The sequence below is a fragment of the Cryptomeria japonica genome, chromosome 11 (genome assembly GCF_030272615.1).
Source record: "Cryptomeria japonica chromosome 11, Sugi_1.0, whole genome shotgun sequence".
NCBI lineage: Eukaryota > Viridiplantae > Streptophyta > Pinopsida > Cupressales > Cupressaceae > Cryptomeria > Cryptomeria japonica.
This window is the reverse complement of record NC_081415.1, coordinates 118,669,579-118,686,069: the sequence shown is the minus strand read 5'-3', so window position 1 is coordinate 118,686,069 and position 16,491 is coordinate 118,669,579. Positions and strand designations below refer to the sequence as shown.

The 16,491-nt window shown below is 36.1% G+C and overlaps 1 protein-coding gene across 1 annotated transcript; it reads left to right on the top strand.

Annotated features, from left to right (window-relative positions):
* The first annotated feature begins 882 nt into the window (after nt 1-882).
* Nucleotides 883-3,329, top strand: LOC131041107 (probable aquaporin PIP2-8). Its single transcript, XM_057974084.2, has 4 exons — nt 883-1,503; nt 1,639-1,934; nt 2,135-2,275; nt 2,691-3,329. Exons 1-4 carry the CDS (start codon nt 1,209-1,211, stop codon nt 2,808-2,810), a joined length of 852 nt encoding a protein of 283 aa, XP_057830067.1. The 5' UTR covers nt 883-1,208; the 3' UTR covers nt 2,811-3,329.
* The last annotated feature ends 13,162 nt before the right edge of the window (nt 3,330-16,491 follow it).

Sequence of the window (16,491 nt, the reverse complement as noted above, 5' to 3'; positions counted from 1 at the left end):
TGACTAATATATTTTATTCTTAAAATATTTTAATACAAATCTATGCAATACAAATATTTTAATTAGAATTATGTTTTTTTCATTTATTTTATAATTTTCGTAAATAAAATATATATCATGTTCCTTCTAATTTTCATCAGCTCTCGCTATTCTCGGCACAAAAATGACACACCTACAAAAACACAAATCCGCATAACATGATGGTTTTTCATCTGATTTTTTGGATTTTAACAGCACTAATGAAATGGAGTACAAAAATTGAGATAGTGAAAATTGTATGAAACTGCATCATTAACACGATTTTTGCTTTCATAACAACTACATTTTTGTGTAGAGATTAGCCCCATCTACTCTAATCAACATAAATGTTTAATAAGAGGTAATTATATTTGATTTGATTGATACAGGTAGTGGTCAAATCCCATGCACTATTTCCGGATGTTGAACGTAAGTTTTAAAATATACGTGATTTAACAAGTGTCTTTAATACATTGAAGGCTTTGTTCTGTTAAATAGTTACAGTCAGTCGTATGGAACTGCCATGAAACTCTGTAAAACTTTCCTAATTAGCTTTTGTCCTAGACACAATAATTAAGCCATTCCAATAAATGAGAATAAAACGTTACGGAAAAACTGACAAGGACCACCAGCTCACGTTTCCCCTTTAATCTAAACGTTATAAATAAAAAAAAACCAAAATTTACTGTTATGAGAAATCGAAATTCAGAGAGAAATTCACTAATATGGAGTCTCTGATATAATGACACCTAGCATGCAATTGGGGCCTGATCGACGGCCATAAATTTCTCTTACAAGTACGGGAGATAGTCATAAATACTGAGCTCTATACTGCACTGTACTGAGTCTTTTTACGTAGATTAAGAACAACCCATAATTCAGATAAGCAGAAAAACATGGCAGAAAGTAGCTAGCTAAGTATAGGATTTACAGTAGGGTGAAGGGAGAAAGGAATACCTTTGGAGTCCTCCATGACGTGTATGGTGGTGGGACCGGGCATGACATGTAGAGGCGGTTATGGGCGGCAGCATGAAGCCATTGTCGTCACTCATGCAATTAAGCTCTCATAGCCCCATAAATAACAGAGCAGGGGGCCTTTTTGCATAAGCTCTGATCATTTGCTCAGGTATTATTTTTCTGTGCAGGAGAATTTTAGGGAATTTTTGTCGAGGGTTGATTGATTTTGAGCCATGGCTAAGGAAGAAGGCAAGGAGGTGGTAGAGCAGCAGGGGCTTGCAGCCAAGGATTACACAGACCCACCCCCTGCACCTCTGGTGGATTTTGAAGAATTCAAGCTCTGGTCTTTTTACAGAGCTCTGATTGCTGAGTTCATTGCTACATTGTTGTTTCTTTACATCACAGTTGCTACTGTGATTGGTCACAAGAGAACTGCTGCAAACTGTGGAAGTGTTGGGATTCTGGGTATTGCTTGGGCCTTTGGGGGCATGATCTTTGTGCTGGTTTACTGCACTGCTGGTATTTCAGGTCTGTAGTCTTGTGTTGAATCTGTTGTTGTTCCACCCATCTGAGTTTTAGTTAAGAACTGGAGACACGACCAAATGGAGTGTCAGAATGGTCTTGTGGGCTTCGTTTCTGATGCACATCCTTTTGTGTTTGCAGGTGGGCATATCAATCCTGCTGTCACTTTTGGCCTGTTTTTGGCTAGAAAGGTGTCCTTACCAAGGGCTGTTCTGTACATGGTGGCTCAGTGTCTGGGTGCCATCTGTGGGGTTGGACTTGTAAAGGCATTCCAGAAGAGTTTCTATGACATGTATGGAGGTGGGGCTAACTCAGTAGCCCCTGGTTACTCCAAGGGTACTGGTTTGGGTGCTGAAATAATTGGAACTTTTGTGTTGGTGTACACTGTTTTCTCTGCAACTGATCCTAAACGCAGTGCCCGAGACTCTCATGTTCCTGTATGTTGCCTTTAACCTTGTATTTTTGTTGATTTTGAACTTGATTTTAATCTTAGATCAATCTGGATAGGACTGTATAATAAAGCGTTCAGTCAACACCTGTTGTCTTAGAGAGCAGAACACTGGAGGAATTGAATTTGTGGGTCATTTTATTTGTTTTGCCATATGGGTTATAATCAAACAATGTTTTTTGTGTGCAGGTCTTGGCTCCATTGCCTATTGGGTTTGCTGTTTTCATGGTACACTTGGCCACCATCCCTATCACAGGAACTGGCATCAACCCTGCAAGGAGCTTTGGAGCTGCTGTAATTTATGGTCATGATAAAATCTGGGACGACCAGGTAAGTAGCAAGCTTTTGATGGTTACAAACCATGTGTTTTAGTTTCAAGCCCCTGTAGGTTTCATTGCATCTTCTTTTATTACTCATTTATGTGTTTTGGAAAAAGTTGTGGTCTTGTATAGAGTATGGTGATGGTCAACATAACTCATAACTAGAAGCCCTGGTCATTCTAAAATAGCTTTTCCAAGAGGCAAATCAGGAGAATTCTTGTTTAGTGACCATTATTAGGATTTAGTGACATGCTAGGTCGATGAATCTATCTGTAAAAAATGTTGGGTAGATGAATCATTCAGAAGAGGACCCAATAAAATTTCCCACTTTTGGAAAGAAGTTTTTAATAAAAGTAAGATGTGCTCTTGTGAAGAATCAGCCTCCGTTATAATCAATCCTGCTAATATGTTTGCTTTCTATGCAGTGGATTTTCTGGGTTGGTCCCTTCCTTGGAGCTTTTGCAGCTGCTTTCTATCACCAGTACATTCTAAGGGCAGCAGCCATAAAGGCTTTGGGCTCATTCCGTAGCAACCCCAATGTGTAAAGCAGTAGCACTGATGCAGTTGCAGTTGTTTGTGTTAAGTCTTTAAGTCTGTAGGCCTAAAGTAAGTAATTTTCATGGAAGGGGTATGTAAAGAACTGGATGAGACCGGGGGGCATCATGTTGAAGAGAGTAGTGGGTACAAACAATCTTGTTAAAGTTCTCTCATTCATAACTCTGAGTGGTAGTGTTGTAGTAGTACTTGCTATTCTCTGTAGCAGCAGGGCAGCAAGGTGGTGGAAGTTTTTTCTGTATTTTGGAGTGAATATGGTTGCATCAGCAGCAGTACTGTAAGCATGAGTGTATTTAGAACCAGCAATCCCCCTCTCTAACAGAGGTGGGAGAATTGTTCATATGTTTCTTGAATCTTCCTACCCTGTATTGTTCATATCAGGGGAATCCAGTGCAGGAGTTTAATCACTGTAATTATGGTGTTTTGTATGCATTCTTCTTCTAAAAGCAGCAATATGTGGACAGTTGTCCAAGTCATTCATTGGAATTAGAAATCTCTTTCAAGTTTAACACTGTCAGATGAGCATGTGCTTGATGCAGCTTTTTCTTTTGTTTAGCATAATGAGGGTTGCACCAAATAATCTAAAAACATACAGCTGTCTATGATTACTGGTTTCTTTTCCCTTTCCAAAAATCAGGGGCTACACATTATCAGTGTAGATTCTTAAGTAGAAAGCTGTCTCTGTCATAGGGCAAAGTTACAGGGCCAATCGAACAATTTGTCATTGAATAATGGAGAAGTCACGGCTACTCCATCATGTCTTTGCCCGGCTGACAATGACCCTATGCTTGGGACATGTTTCATATCATGGAGTATCCTTTGGATTATACACTTATTCCTCTATTCGATTCTATAGTTTAATATGCACTCTTTTCCCTTATTGCATATTTAATTATATAAAATCATGTCAATCTTATCTCTACTCAATTTCAGGCATATAAAAATGTTTAGCTAGGTTTCTGCAACTTGTCATTCTCATGGATGCTTATCTGGTTCTTATCTGGTTCTTATCTAGACAGTTCTTAAGATGGGTGGTCCTTGTCATTAGTAGTAAAAGGGTGTGGCCATTATTACATAACAGTCTATTTTGTTATATGATGGTTGAGATCCTAGGGTGTTTCGATAAGGAAATGTCTATGCAGCCAACTAAAACGTATGACATACAAAAGAAACTTTTAACTTTTTTTAAAAAACTTTTCTTATATACTAGGCCGGTTTAGTTGGCTGAATAACCATGGATCTTAGATAGTGTACAATCTTTGTTGTCATAACTACGGATCTTAGATAGTGTACAATCTTTATTGCCATATATCCTGTCTTAAATCTATCTCTTCCCATTCTTAGAATTTGAAAAAAAATGTGTTAAAATAGAGTGATACAATCTCGTAACTGCTTAAAAATCTTGGTCGTCAAACCAGATACAAACTTTTACTGTTTAAAAATCTTGATCGTAAAACCATTGGGATATATAATCTTTTACCTAGGAAAGATGATTGCCAATTATTACAAAAAGACTCAAACAAATCTGGAACAGAACCTAATGGAAAAAAAAGGTGACAGGAAAAGGAAAAGCATCCAAGAGCTCTATGCACCAGCTCTCCTAAAGATGTGTTCATGATACTGAAACTTTTAATATTCTTCATGTTGGTAACAGTATTTTTGGTGTTAGAGTGCAAGTGTGAGTTGGATATACCAAGGCATGTGCACATGACGCAAGCAGCTATTTATGGTAAAGATGGGTATATCCAAAGCAGTGGGGGGCACCAGTGTGGATAACACAGTCCTCATGATGGGATTTGTCCTAATGATAGGATTTTAATAATTTCCTAGCGCGCATGCAAACTTCCAAGGCCTACCTTCTATTGTGGACCACAGTAGCTAGGTTGTTGGTTTAACAGGTCTGTCATAGAGATCTGTTTTTCCCACCCATTCTCCTGCATGGAATTATGGAGCTAATAATTCCCCCTGCTTTTTCGAGGGTTAATATAGCCGTTTGAGGGAAGAGCATCAGTTACTGAATATTAACCATTCCCCCTTCCCCCTGCTTTATTAATTGAACGTCGACAAAATAATTGTATCTCCAGGATCGATAGTTTTCCATTTTTTGGGAAAAGAGTAAGTAATTAGTTCAATTGTATGACTTAGTTTCAATAGTGTACGATTATTGCGGTATTTGTGGGAACGATTCCCCCTTGTATTTATAAGGGTTAATATAACCGTTTGAGGGTGCTCTCTCTTATGTGATAGGGGAAGAGCATCAGTTGCTGCCCATGTTCTAATTATCTTCTATTTGATTTCACTAATTGAAAGTCTACTAAAGAATCATCTCGTGGGTCGATAGTTTTTCATTTTTGGGGAAAAAAGGTTAGTAATCACCTCAAATGTACACCTTAATTGATAACAGACATCAAGTTTCCACAATCCATTAGATATCATCTAGAGTGCTTCCGGAATAGATTGTGTATGATTTTTTGCATCAACGTTTCAGATCACACTCCATGATCCATCTTCTCATTATGCATGCTCTCTTTTCATCTTGATGATGGATCACGGAATGTGATTCGAAACGTTGATGCAAAAAATCATACACAATATAATCTGGAAGCACTCTAGATGAAACTTAATTGATGCCAATAGTGTATGATTATTGCGGCATTTGTACCTAAGCATTGGATCAATTGTGCAAATTTCATCAAGTGAGTCAATAGCTTTTCTTTTTTCGGAAAGAAAATAATTAGATCAATTGCATAACTTTATTAATATCAAGAGCGTATGGTTATTGGGGCATTGTGCATAAGTATTGAATCAATTGTGCAAATTTTTTGGTTGTCAAAGAAAATCGGAAATTGGATGAGAGGACAATATGTTTCAGACGAAATGACCACTTTTTGATGCTCAGAATTGGACCCATAGGATCAATAGCTTTCCATTTTTTTGAGAAAAAAGTTAATTGTGCAACTTTATTGGTGTCAATAGCAAATGATTATTGGGGGATTTGTGCAAAAGTATTGGAAAAATTGTCAAACTTTTTTGGATGTCAGAGCAAATGGGTAATTGGACAATAGGTAATATATTTTGGATGAAATGATCACATTTTGATATCTAGAAGCCAGAACAATAGCTCTAAGTAATTAAGTCGCATACGAAGACAACCAAAAAAAATTCGCTGAAATCTGATGTATCATCTAAGAGCTTAAGGTGTGCGAATTTAGTTATAATGGCTACTGGTGCTCTTCACCTAATCATTTTCCTATGTTCTCGAGGGTATAAGTTCTTTGTGAGAGCCCTCTAATTAGCCAAACAAAAGTAGTGTAAACTTTTGAAGTTGTTTCAAGAATAAAAAAAGTTTATCGGAAAATTACGTATGTGAAATATTTTAAAATATTTTGGTGGTTTAAATTTGTTTTGATAATATGTGGTTCAAAATTTTGGATATTAGTGGTTCAATATTTGATGAGTCGTGTAATTTCATTTGGTGGTTTTTAATGTATTAGTAAAAGTGAAATTTTATGAATGTATAATTTCATGTACCATAAGAATGAAGTCAAATCTAGGTTTAAATAAATCTAATAAAATAAATTATCTTCAAATTAAAATAAAATTAGGTCTTCAAGAAGAGATTGCATGATCAAGTTGTTGAAAAATATGGATAATATTCAAAAGTTTGATATAGACTTGACATTAGTAGAAAACAACTCATGTGAATAAAGTAAAATCAGATGCTAATTTCGTTATTTTAACTTTTCCACTAAATTATTTATAAAAAAAAACTATTATTCTTATACCAAACCAAAAAAAAATTGAAATATTACATAATTTCTAAAAAGGAAACTTGGAGTTTCAAAGTTGTAGAAAGAATTTATATGACAATGGTCTTGACTAGATGGTCTACCTCTTTTGTGTTGTCAAATTGGTCATTGTCTCACTAAACAATTTGCTGGTTGAAACCATCATTTAGAATGATAGTGCCATTCATTAATAATTTGGGTGGGGGATGATGGAAGAATTGTGAGACATTTTAGGAATAATTAATTAGGTGAGAATGAATGGTCATAATTCATCATTATGGTCGAGTATGGAAGAACCTTACTATGACATTTCAGGTATTTCATTATTCATTAGTTAGGTAAAGAAACAACTTTGAGATGTTTTAATTAACCTTAGAAATGGAATGTGGGTATTATTCAATTTTTGTCAGGATAGAAGAATAATGAGATATTACTTATTTCTTCTTTTTCTTTCTTTCATCCTTCCTCTTTCTTCTTTTTTTAAATTGAATTTTTTTATATAATAAAATGTATTTAATTAGTATTTATCACATTTTCTATTAATAAATTGAATATACATTTTAAAGATGCAAGTGATAGTATAATAAAATAGAATTGTTTTGAAATAAACTATCTTTTGTTTGGTAATATGGAGTGTATTTGTTATAAGGAGATATTTATAACTTCCAATATTATATCTTAACATTTTTTTACCTGATCGGTGATGTTGGCATGACATGCCTCATCATTTCATTTATCAATGTTGAGGCTCAAAATTGTGAGCACAGTGGATCAATGAAGGCACAATCTTGCAATCACAATGGCCCGACGAGGGTTTCAACCTTGTTGGGCACAACAACAATACCACCACTTAACCAACACATTATGGGATGGACAATATTATGTCCTAACATTATTCTAGTTTGTTAAGTAGAATTTGAATGTAGAGAGATTGAGATGTAATTTGTATGCAAGTTATTATATAAAATCAAATCTCTTTCTAATACAATGAGTATATTGGTGTACATTGACTTTATCTTGAAATTTCACAACTTCTTAAATTTTGTAGAGGCATATTAGGAACTACCACCGTCTGGTTCTCCTGCCTGTTCTCTTGCACGTCCCCCTGCTGATGATCTCCCCGCTGGCATGGTTAGGGTTGTTGTCAATGGTCCTTCTTGGGTGTCGATGGCTGTCGGGGGCCCTCGCCCTAACTCTGATAAAAAATCTGGGAGGGTTCCTTCTTCACGCAGAGGGGTTGGGAGAGGGTTTATCCTTGTCTCCTGTGTCATTTCTATTAATGCGAATAAGGAGTCTGAACAGGAAATAGAGAACAATGTTAAGGTCTTCATGGAGCATATTGCAATCTGTAGATTCAAGGGTATCTGGCCCATCCTCTTGGAGTTGCATAAATGGATTTCCCAGCACTGGGATCCCCTCATTTCTGGTACATTTCATATATTCCCGATGGCTAAAGGTTTCTTTGTTGCTAAATTTGAGGATGCTAATGACATAAGAAAAATCCCGTGTGAAAGTTTTTTCTATGAGAAAGATAATATATCGCTTTTGGCCAAACCCTGGCACTTTGATTTTAATCCCCTTTCAGAGTTGTTCAATAAAATTCTGATCTAAGTTAGGCTTCTTTACCTTCCTCTTCACTTGTGGGCCGATTCTCTCTTTGAGGAAATTGGTGATGCTATTGGGAGCTTCATTATGGTGGATAATGACTCATGTGGGCTTTATCATACTACTTTTGCTCGCATTTTGGTTGAGCTAGGTATTTCTAAGGGCCTGCCAGCTGAAATCGCCATTAACTCCTCTTTTGGCAGCTAGGTCCAAACCTTTGATTATGAGGGTATTCCTTTTAGGTGTCGTAGATGCTTCAAAACTGGCTATGCGACAAAGAATTGTGGGCTTGAGAAGAAAATTTATTTGGCCTCTTGGTGGTCGAGGCCTCTCACCGACATTATACGGTTAGGAAATCTCCTAAAGAATCGTTGGATGCTGGGGTTTCTACTTTGGCTGGTTCAGGTTCTTCAGATTCCACTAAGGATGTTACTAAGATTAAAGATGATGTGATACAGGATGTTGATGTCCCCTCTACTGAAAATGGATTGTTGTCTCTTACCTCGCCAGTTTCACCTTGTGTTGACACAACTTTTGCCTCGTCTGCTGGTTGCGGTCCTGTTTCCACGATGGTATCTCTTACCTTGTTGGCTGCTTCACAAGGTTTTGGCACAACTTCTTCTACTTGTTGTGATCCCGTGCTCGCAATGGTTGTTGCTCCCTCTTCTGACGCACTTTTTTCCAGTCCGAAAAGATGGGTGTTGGGCCCTTCGGTTTGGTCAGTTGCAGTAGCTAAAGTTGAAGAAGGTTGGATTACTGTTAAGGGGAAGAATTCTAAGACGTCCAAGCCTTCTTTTGATATGACTCTTCGTTCCCACAAGGCCAATTGCAAATTTTGAGGGCCCTTGTAGTTGGTTGTTTGGGTTGGTTTTTCTGGCCCTTTCTTTGTATGGGTTGCTTGTTGTCTCTAGGGGCAGTCCCTATTTTTTCTGGTTGTTCTTTCTAGCTGGGCCTTCAATGCTATATCTATTTTTTGATCTAATGTAAAGGGTTTTGGGGCCCTTCACAACCTGCTTTTCACTTAATCAAAAACATTCTCACATAATTATAAACATGATTTATGCTAGGTAAAAAGAGAAGCACCTGAAGAGAATAGTCAAGTTGCACTCAATAATCTAATACAATGATCAATAATTTAAACTAATAACAAGGTTTCAATCACAATCAAGCTCACTTGGCTTGCTATACATTTTTCTATTTATATAATAATTTTATTGTGGTGTTACATATTAATAAAAAAGGGTCTTTAAGAATCAAGATAGCTTGATGGATGTGTTATACAACACTATATAGTAATTGTTAGTGTGTGACATTTTATATTATTAATCATTTTTTGCATTAAATCCATAGTTAAAAGAAGCATTCTTCAACAATATATTTAAAGATATAACTATTTTATTAAAATTCTACAAAAATCTTGAGAAATCTACAATAAAGAAGTATAATATAGGCAATCTTTTTCATGTATCATTTTATTTTTTATTAAGATACAAGTTGGGGTTTTCTTAGGGCCCCAACCCTATTACAATAGTAAAACAATAGAAAGACAAGGCATACCAAACAAGCTATCCAAAAGAAAATAAAAAAATCAAGTCATTGCAATGCTTGATCCAATCCTATGCAACTTCACATCCAAGACTTGGCAATAAAAAGAAAGTCTAGTTTACAAAGACCCTTTTTCCTCCCATGAACAACTATCTAAGAAGAGAGAAAACCCCCCTTAGAAGGCCTATCTAAAGGAACTACACTATATGAAGAACAAAGTTGAGAAGATGAAACTACCTTGTCAATGAACTTAAAAATTGAAGGTAAAATTAAAATTTGAGCATTGATATTATTATCCAATTGAATAGGAGGAGACACATTAGGTCTAGAGAGGAGTTTATATAATGTACACTTGGGTGGATCTAAATTTTAGAATCAACAATTGAAGCTTTAGGATACACTATAAGATGGTTAGGAAGAGCATTCTTCCACCAAGTTGAAGAAGACAACTTATCGAAGCCACGAGAACAAGTTGAGGCTAAGTGCCCAATAGCAAAAAATGCCTACAATGAAAAGGAATGCCTTCATAATCCACAATTTGAGACTAAGATTGGTCAAATTAACATATAGCACAACTTCACAAGGTAAATATTTCAATAAATCAACTTCTACCAAGATAAGAGTAAAATAAGTGCATAAAAAGTTCTTTTGAAGCAATGTCCACCTTTAGGAAATGATCAAGAAAATTATCAATGGCCTCATAGGCTGGAGAACATTAGAACTACAAGGGGAGATAAGATAATATCACTAAAAAGATACAATGCCAATAGAATCATTTAAAGGATTTAAGTAAGGAAAACAAGATGTCATCAAAATAGGATGCATATCTCACATCCAGACACCACCATTAAAGACAACTTGTCCATCCTTAGAAGAATCAAAATAAACCACAAAAACCTTCTAATAGAAGTGTAAAACTCTTACCCTCTACCAAAGATGTCCAATGTTAAGAAATACATCTGTGTAGATCAAGGATAGAAGGCCGATGATGGAAAAAAATGCAAATCAAATCCTTTCTTATAAAATAATTCTCATAATTAATAACATCTTGGCTAAGAGACACCATAGGAACAACCTTGGCATAGGAAAGAGGCATCAATTGTTTCCTTTGATAATGTAAAGGGTTTTCAGACATAAAACTCTATCCTAAATTAGAACCCATAACCTTCATAGTAGTGTTACTTAAAGTAGATCCTTTCAACATAGTAGAATTAGGAATATCCCTAATCATCACTTCAACAAAGGAGCTAAGAGGAGAAGCTCTAGGTGTAGCATGATTAGCCTCACCAACTGCCATATAAGCAAAAGGGCCAACCCTAGAATAATTATTCATAGTATTTGCAAAGGAGCTAGGCGATGAGGCCTCACATGTAGCATTCCCAATAATAACAATAATAAAGCCACACATCCCATGAGGAAAATGTAAGTCTCCATGAGAGACAACATTGAAACCATAAACCGACAAGGAGATCACATAACAACATGAGAGGCATGAAAATAAAGAGGCACATAAGTAACCCCATGCTTTGTTAAGACATAAATACCATCTTCTATATATAAAAGATCCTTCTAGTGCTAGTGCAGCAAGAATACAATTTTTCAAGCCTTGCAACCCAACAAGAGATGCCCCAAAAGGCGACCCAACCCCAGGCACTCATGTCACAAGAAAAAACCCCAATATCCACAACTAGATCACATACAAGGGACACAATATCAACAAGCAAGAAACCAAAACCAACTGGAGTGTGGGAGAGTCATACATAAAGTACATATATTTATACCATTTTGTTGTGAAATGATAGAAAATGAGATCCTAGCATTGGAATGTAAATTAAGATCTCAAATTTCTATTTGGCATTTCATTAGGAATAATAGATAACGTTCAACTTCAATCCAGATAGGATACTTGAACACTTGTGATTTGATTATACCCTTTTTGAGATGTAAGTAATTGTGATTATGTATTGACTTCTTAAGATCTAGGCTAAATGATAGGAAATTGACAACCTTCAACAATACTAGTGAAATATAGAATAGAAAACCAGCATAGTAGCTTAGATTTGGAAAGAGAACATGTAGTTGTAATTTGGGTTTGAAAATGCCAGACATGTTTGGAGGTCACCCTAGTTTGATGGTCTTTGTGTAAATAACAAGTTCCAATTCGTGATCAGGAGGTCTTATAGATCTTTCTCTTAATTTTAGTTGAAAAGTGTCAAAAATGGTTGGAGGGCATCCTATTTTAGGTGTTTGTACTTGTTTAAAATTTGTTAACATATATTGCTAGTTGAGTTGCACATTTGTAGCACTCTCTATTGTTAGAATTGAACCTACGCACACAAAAATAAGGAAAAAAGTTGTGCTATATAGGGGTTTTCCTAAGTCAAACCTCGTGTTGTTGTTTCCACCTCCACTACAACAATATTTAATGAAAATATAATTTATCCTTAGAAAGGATAGAGGTTGAAACCTTAATGGAAATGCTTTAATCAACAATTGTTATCTTAGATATGAGTTCCTTGGCTTAAAGTATCAAATAAGGCTTGATGTTGCATGAATAATGTGTATGCATGCCTTCATCATGGAGGAACACATCGTAATTGATCATGACTGTTGGAACAAAGATGTAGACTTGAATGCTTGACTCCTTGATTGTAGATCTATGCTCAATTGCCTTTCTTGTGCTCAATAGAAATTGAATTATGTAGGTTAGAGTTTTAAATGAGGCAGGGATTTGTATTTGTATGCAACTTATACCCTTTCAAATTTAATTTTTGGGGAAAGTTGACATTAGAGGGCAATTTCCTACTACTTGCAAATCTAACATCCATAATTCAAAATTTGGGGAGCCTAAACTTGAAAAGAGGTGCTAGGTGCCCTAATCCTAGGACATGAGCATTGGGTACCCTAATCCTAGCAGTTTGGGGCAGAACAAAGGTCATGAGTAGAGGATTGCACCACATTACTGAAAATTGTCGCCGCCCACCCCCCCCCTCCCAATTTTTTTTAGCAATGTTCATTTTATAGGGGTTTTTTGAGATAGCTCAACACTTAGAACTAGGTTATGGTGAAATCCATCTGTTGCTTAGGAGACAATCCTGACATCTCTTCAAGAAAGAAATCTTGGCATTCTTGGAGGATTGAATGATCTTCAATGTTAGGAGTTGGATCATCATTGCCTTCCTCTACATTGACGAGATAGATTTTGTTCCCTTTTCTTATTGTCCTCCTAACTTGTATGGCTGAGATCATCACAACTAGCGGTATTTGAATTTCTTGGAGAACCACTAGTTTTCCTTGGTAGTCCAAACATTCAATCTTCTTATTGTATCAATCCAACTTGACTTGGTGCTCCCAAAACCAATACATTCCTAGGATTAGGTCATAGGATCCTAATTGTGCGACTCATAGGTTTACCTTGGCTTTTATAATTTCTAGGTCAATTTCATCTCTCTGTAAGAAAAAAATAATCTTTTGTCTTACTTGACCCAAACATAACCTCCTTAGATCCTCTTGGCTTAGATTTTTTTGATCAATTTTATATTTTTGTATTACATTAGGATATATAAAACTATCCATGGCTCCTAAATCTACTAGAATATAAATACATTGGCTAAGAAGTGTACCTTGAAGCTCTATTAGTGAAGGCTATTGGTTTTCTTGATGATTATACATGACTGCATAATTCTTTGGACAATCGCTCATGTAGTGGTCACCTCCGCACATCAAACATCCACCCACCGGTCCTCTTTTGGCTTCCTTGTCTCTTATTGAATCGACTTGTGCTCCTTTCCTGGATGATTTCTATCTTTTCTCTTCCTTATTCTTTTGATAGTCTGATCGATGATTCTCTCTATAGTTTCGACCCTTATTAGATTGTTGTGAAGTCTTTCCTTTAGACTTAGCTTATTGAAAATCCTTCTTTTTATTGTCTGAGTGGTGGGAGGAATGACCCTTTTGTTTGCATTCTTGCTTGTTTTTCTTCAACAACTAAGGCCACCTCCACAAATTGGTTCAAATTTTGAGACCAAGTGAGCTTGGTTGCATACAAAATACTTTTATTCAATCCCAAAATAAACTTGTGAACACCCAACCCTTTTGTTCTTTCATATAGTGCACATGCAGAGTAGGTTCATGAACTTGGCCTTGTATTTTGCCACTGACATTTCCCCTTGTGAGGTAAGTGGAATGCTATCATCTTTTGATCTCAAGAATGAGCATACAAGTACTCTTTATAAAATCGCTTGGTGAACTTGTCCCAGGTTAGTTGACCTATATCATAATATTTTATTTCTGCAAATGATCCAATTATAATTGGACAAAATCTAAGGTTTTAGCTCTCTTTATGATCCAATTATAATTGGACAAAATCTAAGGTTTTAGGTCTCTTTAATGTTTGCAAGATTTGAAATATCTTAAATCCTAAAAGCTAAGCCCTTTATTGGTTTTGGATTATATTTTTAAGTTGACTGGCTATCTTAGATTATTGGTCACATTCATTATGACATGCCATTTACAACATTTGGATGACCACCCCATAATCCTAGACATTTCCCCTTACCCAGTTATTCATGTATTCTAAGCCCTAAGGCTTCTATTTTTCATGGCCGATCACCCATGTACCCTTTGTGGCCCCTTGTTTTGAGTAAACAACAAGTCTTAGGTGCATTTTATCATCTTCGAGTTGTTCTATAGCATGTCAAACAAGTGGGTCTCTTTTGTCCCACTGTTTCACTGCAAGGTTATGCATTTGGTGAAGCTATTTTAGGTTCCCTACTGAACTATGAAATGTCCCAGGTGGAAAATGACACGATGGGCTTTCCTTTATGCTGGAGGTGTAACGTTCACCCAAGCCCTTAGAAGGCTCTCACGAACCTTGACCATGTGACGTGACTGTTGAATCAATTAGTATTGCATTCTGTTGGAAGTAGAGCATTTATTGGAACCTTTTTCAACCTCCCGTGAGTGGTAAAAAAGAATGGACATCCAACGTGTACGACAAGCCATAGGCACGAAGTATTTCGCTGGAGGTTTTGTCTTCACTAGAACACTTTGTCAGCTCCAGCGAGTACGAGAAGAAGAAGGCAGCGATAACACGGAAGTGAGTTGGCAAAGGGTTGATTCCACCAAAGCTTATACATTCATTGGGACATCCAAAGAGCTCTCACGAGCTAGTGAGGTGCCTACAAGGATGGTGTGTCAAATCAAAAGTATTGGCATGGATCCAAATTTGATTCTACTAGTGCTTGAACCTTTGCTAGGACAATTCTTGTGTCCCAAAGAGCTATCAAAATGTACCTAGTTTGAAACACACGCTGAGACATTAAGTTTTGTTTAAGCTAAAGGATTTGTTGAGACATTTCAAGAGCTATGGCAAAGAGGCAAAATCAACATGTGGCAATGTGGACAAGTGAAAAAGGTGTTTTTTATTTTCACCAGAAGAAATTTGAACTTCACCGAAAGCCATTGACTCAATCTGATCAACGGTTGAAATTCAAAGTGAACTAATGTTTCACTGACAAAAAACTCATTCTGATGAATTGTATTAATGGTGTTGTTCAAGGGATATTAATCAATTTTCTTCAACCTTTTCATTCATAAATCAAACAAGCAATAATTTATAGAGCCATTAGAGAGTGAAGGAGAAGATGATGTTGATTATCAAGAAACGAAGAAGAATTTTTTAGGGCTACTGTTCAGTTCTTTAGCATCAATTTTTACCAATAAGTGCTTCATTGCTTTTTTGTTGTAATCAAGGCTTCTCGTGAGTTTTAAAGGCTTGACTCGTGTAAATTGTCCGTAATTTCGAGCTCATGCCCTACCATAGTGGTGAATTGTCATAAAAGGCCCTCGATTGTTAGTAGAATCTTAGGATTTTTCTATTAAAAATCTATAAGAGTAAAATTCCAAAGCCTAGCTTTGAAATGCCCAATTAATTAAAAGGTTTAGTGAAAAGTGAGGCACAAAATAAAAGAAGTAAAAGAGAGAGAATTTTCAGACAACTTAATTGATCAATTACCTAATTCATTCAAAAGAACTCACCATCAACAAAAGTCGATTATTCCAGTTAATAAACACATAGATTTTTAGCAAAATTGCAAGGATGGTATACTACCAATGGATGGGTATGCACTGTTTAAGTACCATTTCAGGAAGTGCATGAAGAAAATCCCTAAAATCCCTATCTGCAATCCGTGGAGATTAGAATTGACAAGACTAGTAGTGCCCAATATTTTCATTAATGTTGCTTGATTAGGGCATTGACTAAAATCTATGTGCCTAAGAAGAAGATCATCTACACTAGAGATGGAAAACCAATGATTGATCTTCACTAGAGATGGAAAACCAATGATTAAACTGATAAGTGAATATATTTGTAAATTTTTCAATCTTAAGGTCGATATTATCAAATGCCAATTGATCTGGGATCATTCACTAGGGAATATGAAAGGTTGTAATATGATTACAACGTTAAGTTATTCCCTACTCACATGCCAAAGGTGAATGATAAGCATCCTAAATTCACAGATGTTGATAAAGAGGAGCCTTTCAGTTTTGACACCTTTTAAGATTACTTCTAGAAGACATATTTTGTAGTTTGTCAGGTCCTTGGATTTGATGCCAAGGTTTTCATGCCAATAACTCTTATGGTATTGACAACAGATGTCCAGAGTTGGGACAATGATAGGCATTTTGATTATGTCTCTTTCTTGGAGCAAAGCATCATTAAGGCCCT